The 8881-nt window shown below is 53.1% G+C and overlaps 2 protein-coding genes across 2 annotated transcripts in view; both read left to right on the forward strand.

Moving 5' to 3' along the window:
- PTPRH (protein tyrosine phosphatase, receptor type H) overlaps nucleotides 1-2275 on the forward strand; it is a 19276-nt gene extending 17001 nt beyond the window's left edge. The window contains exons 15-16 of the mRNA XM_023508691.1: nucleotides 1377-1512; nucleotides 1630-2275. Of these exons, the coding sequence (XP_023364459.1) occupies nucleotides 1377-1512; nucleotides 1630-1815 (322 nt within the window). The 3' untranslated portion in view covers nucleotides 1816-2275. The remainder of the gene's footprint in view (nucleotides 1-1376; nucleotides 1513-1629) is intronic.
- A 1774-nt stretch (nucleotides 2276-4049) lies between these two features.
- Nucleotides 4050-8881, forward strand: part of SYT5 (synaptotagmin 5) — a 6207-nt gene continuing 1375 nt past the window's right edge. The window contains exons 1-7 of the mRNA XM_003802912.2: nucleotides 4050-4173; nucleotides 4694-4866; nucleotides 6728-6847; nucleotides 6951-7118; nucleotides 7566-7733; nucleotides 7972-8089; nucleotides 8284-8417. Of these exons, the coding sequence (XP_003802960.1) occupies nucleotides 4095-4173; nucleotides 4694-4866; nucleotides 6728-6847; nucleotides 6951-7118; nucleotides 7566-7733; nucleotides 7972-8089; nucleotides 8284-8417 (960 nt within the window). The 5' untranslated portion in view covers nucleotides 4050-4094. The remainder of the gene's footprint in view (nucleotides 4174-4693; nucleotides 4867-6727; nucleotides 6848-6950; nucleotides 7119-7565; nucleotides 7734-7971; nucleotides 8090-8283; nucleotides 8418-8881) is intronic.

The following is an 8881-nucleotide window of genomic DNA, read 5'->3' on the forward strand; positions in this document are numbered from 1 at the left end:
AAAAAAAAAAAAAAAAGGAAAGAGAGAAAGAAAGAAAAGAAAAGGGGAAGGAAGAGAAGGTACAAGGAGAGGGAGCAGGAAGCAGCAGGAGAGTTGGAGAAACATTTGAAACCTGCCCTTGTGCTCAAGCTCCCATTAATGGCCCTCCTGATACTTAGGCTGCAGTCCTGAAGGTCAGTTTTCACCCAGATGCAAACATTAGGGAGATGAGGAGGGGATCTTGCTTTGTATGGGGTGACTGCCTCTGAAATTGGGACTCTGGTTTCTAGAAGAGTTGACATGCATCATTTAGCCACAGTCTTGCTCATCCTCAGCATAGCTGCATGACAAAAGAATTTCTTCCCCATTTTACTTGTTAATTTATTTTTGTAAAGACATGGCACCACCATGTTGTTCAGACTGGTCTCATCCTACTGGCCTCAAGTGATCCTTCTGCCTTGGTGTCCCAAAGTGCTAGGATTATAGGTGGGATCCACTTCACCCTTCCCATTTCAGTGCTGAATTATTATATGATTCAATTAGTATGAATTATCCAGACTAGGTCAATCAACAGAGATAGAAACAGATTAGTGCTTTCCAGGGGTGGAAGGGAGGTGGGGGGAATGGGGAGTGTCACTTAGTGCGTATGGGATCTCCTTTTGAGGTGATGAAAGTGTTTTACAACTAGAAGGAGGCAGTGGTTGCACAATGTTGTATGCTAAATGCCACTGGACTATTTGCATTAAAATGATTAATTTTTTGCCAGGTATAGTAGCTTATGTCTGTGATCTCAGTGCTTTGGGAGGCCGAGGTAGGAGGATCGCTTGAGCTCAGGAGTTGGAGACCAACCTTAGTAAGAGTTTAGTAGAGTGTCTCTACTAAAAATAGAAAAATTAGCCGGGTGTTGCAGTGGGCGCCTGTAGTCCCAGCTACTTGGGAGGTTAAAGCAGGAGGATCTCCTGAGTCCAGGAGTCTTAGGTTGCTGTGAACTGTGACTACACCACTGTACTCCAGCCTGGGCAACAGAGTGAGACCCTATTTCTACAAAATAAATAAAATGGTTAGTTTTATGTTTAAAGAAATTAAAAAATGATTACCTCAGGAGTTCATCTTCTATTTTTGAACCCTGAGTCTGTCACTTATCAACTGAGTAACCTGGGATGTGAGATTTACTTCCTCCATTTTCCCATCTGTAAAATGGACATGCTAATAGAGACTACTTCTTAGTCTTGGGAGGAGTGAAAAAGGCACATCATTTTCACTTAGAACAAGGTCTGGTGGACTGAAAGAGCTCAAGGCATAGTTGGGTCCTTACTCCAAAGGATACCCCTCCAGTCAGCCAAGGCTTCCAGACTCTCCCTACCACCATGGTCTGACCCTTTTCCGTGTCCTGCCAGTGCTGGTGTGGGTCGCACCGGCACCCTCATTGCCTTGGATGTCCTGCTCCGGCAGCTGGAGTGCGAGGGCCTCGTGGGGCCCTTCACCTTTGTGAGAAAGATGAGAGAAAGCCGGCCACTGATGGTGCAGACGGAGGTGATGGAGCCCCTGAGGGACCCAGGGTAGAGGTGGGGGAAAAGATATGGGACCCTGGGACTCAAAGCAGCCCAGGCAAGGGGAGGGCACCCCTCACTCCTTATACCTCCTCCCCAGGCCCAGTATGTATTCCTGCACCAGTGCATCCTGCGGGCTCTCCAGCAGTCAGCCCTGGCTGAGAGCGAGGCTGAGTATGACAGTGTGGCAGATCACATCTACGAGAATGTGGCACATCACATCTATGAGAACGTGGCTGCCATCCAGGCCCAGGAGATGGAGGCCAGAGCTACAAGAGAGCTCTGAGCAGGCAGCCTGGCTACACTGAGGCTCTGGATTGCCACTTGAGCCCAGATTTCTGAAGGAGCAGAGGGTTAGGGGTCCAGACTCCTGACCCCTGTGGGAAAAGGGACTGAGAACCTAAACCCCAGGGGAGAGAGGACCCAGATTTCTGACTTATAGAAGCAGAAGGGTGGTAGCTTAGATTTCCTAGTTATTTGAGGGAGAAGGAAGCGGGGGAGGGGGAGAGAGGGGTACAGGAAGAATGAGGCTGGAACCTGGATTCCAAGGAAGGAAGGAGTTAGGGTCTGGAATTCTGGCCACCCAAGGAGCAAGAGCAGGCAAGATCCTGCCCCACTTTCACATCAGAAAAGAAATCAGTCTTCTAAGACCTGGGGTTGGAGGGAGCTCCCTTGCCTGAAGTCTCCCTGAACCTCACATCTGTATGTATTTTCCCTTCTATCCCATAATTTATTAAATCACTGTTCTCCCCAGAGATGGTTGCTGTAGTGGGTTGACGGGTCTAGAAATGATATTGGGGTGGGGATGAGTTTCTGATATCTAGATACAGAAGCAAACATCTCAGGGCAGGAATTAGAGGGATCCACCAGTGTGCACCTGAAAAAATGTAGGTTTGGATGGTTATGTCTCCCAGAGGAAGGCTGGCTCCAGATGTTTGTATCCAGGATCTGGACAGCCAGGGATGCGTTTCATGGGGCCTTGGTGTTAGGGGGAATTGGAGGGTGATGTCTGGGGGCTGTTATGATGGATATCTGAACACTCGTATCTCCAGATGGGTTGCTTGGGTCCTAGGGCTAGGCATCTTGCCACCCAGTTCTTTGGGCTATACAGTGTGTGTGTTTTGAGGCAAAGGGACAAAGGGAGCAGTGTGGATGGCTGATGGCTGGACCAGGAGGCAGAAGATTCTGAGGCATCAGGATAAACATTAGTGGACGTCACCGGGGTTCTCGGGTGGGGGCGGACCAAGGAGTAGGGTGGGGCCTTCCGTCTACCCCCGGACCAAACACGGACACACACACACATGCACGCACATACACACACACGCACGCACACACTCACCCAACACCCTCGGACTTGGCTCCGCTCAGCCGCACTCCCGCCCCGCGGAGCTACACGGTTAGTACCCGGGACAGCGCCACCTCCCACGTGCGGGCGGGGCCGGCGCCTAGCTGTCTCCGGGAGGTCCTGATCCGTTGCCGTGCAGGTAGGAGCTGCTGGGATCCCCTCCCTAAGCCCCATCCTCATGTCCATCACTAGAAGGACAGAGGGTGGCGGTGGGGGTGACGCTGGGAGGGACCAGCGGAAACATTGGAAGGGCTGGAGCCTAAAACCAGGAGACTGGGAGAGACGCGAAGTAGGTGTGGGGAGAACAAAGAGCCGGAGGGTGGGGAGCGGGTGGAGGGGGAGGAGGAGAGGTCCTGGGAGACAGAGGCCAGGCGACAGGCAAGATCGGCACAGACACTGTCTTCCCCGGGAGACAGCTAGGGAAGACACCTATTTGGGGTCGAGAGACAGAGGCGGACCAAGGGAATATGTATGAAGACAGAGCGCGGGATGCGTGGCAGAGATCAACAGGCCTGGGAGGATATGGGGGGGCCCGGCTGAATCGCGCCCACCCACACCACAGCAAGAATGAGGAAAGGGAAGAGGGAAACTGCGTCTCAGCTCCAGGGGTTGAGCGCGGAGGAAGGAGCTGGCTGTGGCCGCGCGGACCGCAGGCTGCCCCCTTTCCACCCTCGCGGGACCCCGGGATCCGGGCCAGGAGGTCCCAGGCACCTACAGCGCGGGGCGAGAGCCTGCCCCCGCCGGGGCTGGGCGCCTGTGCGTCAGCCCCGCCCGTTGTCATGGCAACAGGCCGTTTCCCAGGCAACTAGCTTTGCTCCCACCCTGCCCAAGTACAGCCAGGCAGTTGCTCTGGGCAACGCGGTTCGCTGGTTCCCACGCCCACCTTCGCCCACTTACGGGCCATGTCCCGGGGAGCGGAAAGGGCAGAAGTCAGTGGGGTGCCTGGGGTTACTTTGGAGGGAGGGGGCGTCCTTTTGGGAGCGACCCAGATCCTGGACCCTCTCCCCTCGAAAATGCCGGTCCCAGTGGCGGGGAGGCTGAAGCTATGGCTCCCAGTAAGTTTCACAGTGTCAGCTGGGTCCGCGCATGGCGGCCGCGCGCGGAACGATGGGTGTTGAAGTTCTCTGCTGTGCGGAGGAGTCAATGGATGTCTTGGGGGGGAGTTGGGAGACTGGGGCGTTTGAGTGCCTCCACAGCAAGAACTGTCGGACCTCGCTGCCATGTTCCCGGAGCCTCCAACCCCGGGGCCTCCAGCGTCCGACACGCCGCCGGACTCCAGCCGCATCAGCCACAGCTCAGGTGAGCGGGACCCTGGCGCAGAGCGAAGGGAAAGCCAGGCCTGGATTTTCAGGGGCGGGAACCAGATGGGCGTACTCGGACTAGCGAGCTGGAAAATCCGGCTTGCGTTCTAGGGCGGCATCCTGATCTGGAATGCGAAGGAATGGGAGAAAGGAGCTAACAGGTTTGCAAGAAAAACCAGAACCGATCAAGGGTGTGGCATGGAAGGGATCTCAGAATTGGAAGGTCTACCTCGCCCTTTTTTCACAGATAATTCACCCCCAGGGAGGAGCTGGGCTTCTTCTAAAAGCATCAGAGGGTGAGCAGGAATTAGAGTAGGGGTGGAAAGGAAGGTGAAACTAAGAAGCAAATCTTCATGGCGTCAGCCTGATCAGTTAGAAGGAAAACATGAGGAAAAAATGGAATGGAAATGGCAGGAGGGAAAATGAAGCTGGGATTTTGGCTTCCACGTGTACTGAATACTGAGTCAGCCAGCCTGCTTCCCACAGCCTCAATGTGTGTTGTCTCCACCCCCTTGCAGTGCCCCCCTGGGCCCTGGCCACCATTGTGTTGGTCTCAGTCCTCCTCGTCTGCAGCTGCTGTGTCTGTCTCTACCGGAAGCGCTGTCCGAAGCGGATGGGCAAGAAGAGCCAGGCCCAAGCCCAACTCCACTTTCAGGAAGTGAAGGAGTTGGGCCAGAGTTACATAGACAAGGTGTGGCCTGGCCCAGCCCCTCAACCCTGACCCTTACACCCAAACCCCTCCAGGGCTGGGCCAGCCTCAGTCCCTGCTCCCTTTTCTCCTAAACCCACCTTATTGGCTCATCTTCTAATAAGATGTGTGTCTAGCCCTCAGCAGGACTCTGAGGGACCTGCATCTGGGTCACAACTAGTCACTGTTCACAAGAACTTCCCAGTCTGGTGAGGGAGACACAGGCATTCACAATACAGGCTGATATGTGCCATATTTGAGGCAGATCAGGGTTGTATTGGAGTGCAGAGAAAGCACCAGCCTCCCAGAGGGTCAGGCAGAGGCTTCCTAGTAGCTGACTTCTTTGTTGAAACCCAAGGGACAGAGTTAATGGAGAGCAGAGAGAAGGATATTGTAGTCAAAGGAAGAGTGTGTGCTGAGGCCCGATATTTGAATTCTAAGGCACATTTGAAGAACAAAGAGTCATTTTTCACAACAGTTGGGGCATGGAGTGCAGATATACTGTGCTCTGGAGCAAAGCATCTGCAGAGCAAAGTATTCTCATAAGGAAGGCATTTGAGAGCTATAGAAATTTTCTGAGCAGGAGAGGGACAGGGTCAGATGGGCTTTATGATAAATTCCTGGAACCCTTATGGGGGACGGATTTGGGGTATTGAGACCAGGGTGGGGGCAGGTGCAGCAGTCCTGAGAGAATGAAAGATGTGCTTTGGAAGAGGCCCTTGAAGTGGAAAACAAAAGGATACCACAGTATCTGAACATAAACCCCCTAAGTGCAGAGTGGAATGCTCCCCTAGGAGCCAGACAGCCTTACATTTCCAACCCAGAGGGACCATTTCCCAGCTGTGTGGCCTTGGGAAATTCACTGTTCTTCTCTGAGCCTCAAGTTTATGGTTACTAACTTAGTATTTCTCCTTCTTCCCTTTCAATAAATAGTTGTTATAATTATTATCCATTAGGGATGTCATTTAGGTCCCAGTATCTGGCCCCTACCTGTATCCCTTAAGCCACTGGTTAAGATGGTTCAAAGACCATCTGCATGAGAATCACTTCAGGTTCTCCATAAAATACAAACCCTGGATCCAGCCTGACCCACAGTATCAGAATCCCTGAAGAGGTGATCCCAGGCATTTTCCCAGACACTCAAGAGAATTTTTTTTTTCAGTTTTTGGCTGGGGCTGGGTTTGAACCTGCCACCTCTGGCATATGGGGCCGGTGCCTTACTCCTTTGAGCCACAGGCACCGCCCTCAAGAGAATTCTTATCACACTGAATTTTGAGAATTGCTGGCCTAGGTTAAGGAGACACCTGCTTTTGTTGTTCTACTTTAGAATTACTAAGTATACAGTAAATATTCCATTTCTTCTTCCTGTTTGGGTGTAGCAAGTTTACCAATCAACACATCAATTTGAGCTACCACTCCGATACAACCATTAGTATGTGAAGTAAAATCTGCATCATTCCTGTATCAGCACTTGTCGTCTCAGTCTAGGCATACTGTATATACTTATTCTGCATCCATAGCAGACATCACTAATCAAACACTGATTCTACTTGGTCTGACTCAGGTATAGCCTAAGGCAGGGATCCTCAAACTTTTTAAACAGGGGGCCAGTTCACTGTTCCTCAGACCCTTGGAGGGCTGGACTCCGGGCCCTGGAATGAGTTAGCTGCTAAGCAGGATAGGCAGCAATGGCAAAAACACCCAGTGGGCTGGATAAATGTCCTAGGTGGGCCACATGTGGCCCCTAGGCTGTAGTTTGAGGATGCCTGGCCTAAGGGATCTGTGAGCCTCCCTAGGCTTCTGAACCTGAAAGATACTGCTGTCAGGGGAAGACTTCACCTGCCTTTGCCCCTGGCTCCCTAAGGTGCAGCCAGAAGTGGAGGAGCTAGAACCAGCACCAACCGGGCTGGGGCAGCAGGTGGCAGAGAAGCATGAGCTAGGCCGACTGCAGTACTCACTTGATTACGACTTCCAGAGTGGCCAGGTGGGTGTGGAAGAAGGGTTCCAGCCCCTTCCAAAAAAAGATCCTGGAAGGAAGGCTAAGACCGGGGTTCCTCTCCCCACCCTCCATTCCCGGGCATCTGCAGCTGCTGGTGGGCATCCTACAAGCTGAGAGATTAGCAGCCTTGGACCTGGGTGGCTCCTCAGACCCCTACGTGAGGGTCTACCTGCTGCCAGACAAGCGGAGGCGGCATGAAACCAAAGTTCATCGGCAGACGCTGAACCCACACTTTGGGGAGACCTTTGCCTTCAAGGTGAGCTCCTGCCTTCAGTGCCCCATGCTCCACAGCCTGCCCCTAATCCCTAGAATCTTGAAGATTGACCCCTCTGGCTTTTTCTGGGACCAGCTACAACTCAAGTGGCAGCTACCAGCTCTGGGGGGCTATCCCACTGGACCCCATTGTTCCCTGGGGCACTACTGACCCCTGGACTGTTGCCTTGGTCCTTGGGCCATCCCTTTTGGATTCCATAGGCACCTTCCTGCAACTGTTCCCTTGAGCGTTTCTCACCTGTGGGTTGAGACCCACAGGAACTGTATTAAAGGGCCATGGCATTAGGAAGGTTGAGAACCACTGCTTAGTCCCTCGCTGCTTCTCTCAATGGCTACCACCTGGATATACTGTATCCCACTTCCTCTCTTTCCTCTTTCGCCGGCACCCTCCCCTCTTGATGATCTCTCGGTGCCCCCCCACCAAACGCAGGTCCCCTATGTGGAGCTTGGGGGCAGGGTGCTGGTAATGTCAGTGTACGACTTCGACCGCTTCTCCCGCAATGATGCCATCGGGGAGGTGCGGGTCCCCATGAGCTCCGTGGACCTGGGGCGGCCAGTGCAGGCCTGGCGCGAGCTGCAGGCGGCTCCGCGGGAGGAGGTGAGCACTCAGCCTCGTCCCCAGGATCGGCACCGCCCACCACCACCCTGGGCCAGTCAGATCACAAGCCTCCCGGACCCTTGGGGCCTGTGTCACCTGCTCCATAGGGATGAGTGCATGCATCCCCTTCAACTGTACCACTGAATGGCCTTTCCCTTAAAAGGTGTGGGAGAGGGAAGAAAGAGAGGAGTAGATGAGGAGCCAGGGCTCTGGTGATGGGGCCCTCTCCTTCTTTCAGCAAGAGAAACTAGGAGACATCTGCTTCTCCCTCCGCTATGTCCCTACGGCCGGGAAGCTCACGGTCATTGTCCTGGAGGCCAAAAACCTGAAGAAGATGGATGTAGGAGGACTGTCAGGTGTGTTTGGGGTGGGGTGGGTTCTCTGGTTCTGACAGTTTGTGTACCCCGAGGGTCTCTTGAGGGAGATAGAGACCCAGGTTGCCATGGAGACAGATTCTGGCACAGAGAGCAAACCTGGAGTGTGTAGGTGGTCTCTACATTGGTCTGAGAACTCAGCAGTAGGGGTCTATAAGACTTCTCCTCTTCCCCAGACCCGTATGTCAAGGTCCACCTGCTGCAGGGTGGCAAAAAGGTGCGGAAGAAAAAAACTACCATCAAGAAGAACACACTGAACCCCTATTACAATGAGGCTTTCAGTTTCGAGGTGCCCTGTGACCAAGTCCAGGTGAGTTCAGAGCTGCTTGTGGCCTCTGCCAGGAAAACTCTTCACCCAGAGCCTGGACCCTTGAGAAACCCCTGTTTCTAGATGAGGGGAGAATTTTTAACATCCCCCTAGAAATCAGGAAGGGGAAGATGGGGGAGATTGTTATCAATCTTAAGTTTCCTACTGTGAAGACCAGATTGTCCCACCCATTAAAAGAAGAGGTCTCAGCTGGGTGCCTGTAGCACAGTGGTTATGACTCCAGCCACATGCTCCGGGACTGGTGGATTTGAACCTGGTGGATTTGAACCGGCTCCGGCCTTCTAAACAAACAAACAAAAAATAGCTGGGCATTGTGGTGGGCACCTGTAGTCCCAGCTACTTGGGCGGCTGAGATAAGAGAATCACTTGAGCTCAAGAGATTGAGTTTGCTGTGAGCTATGATGCTACAGCACTCTACCAAGGGTGACAAAGTGAGTCTCTGTATC

Source organism: Otolemur garnettii, unplaced genomic scaffold, assembly GCF_000181295.1.
Source record: "Otolemur garnettii isolate 467f Iridium unplaced genomic scaffold, OtoGar3 scaffold00264, whole genome shotgun sequence".
NCBI lineage: Eukaryota > Metazoa > Chordata > Mammalia > Primates > Galagidae > Otolemur > Otolemur garnettii.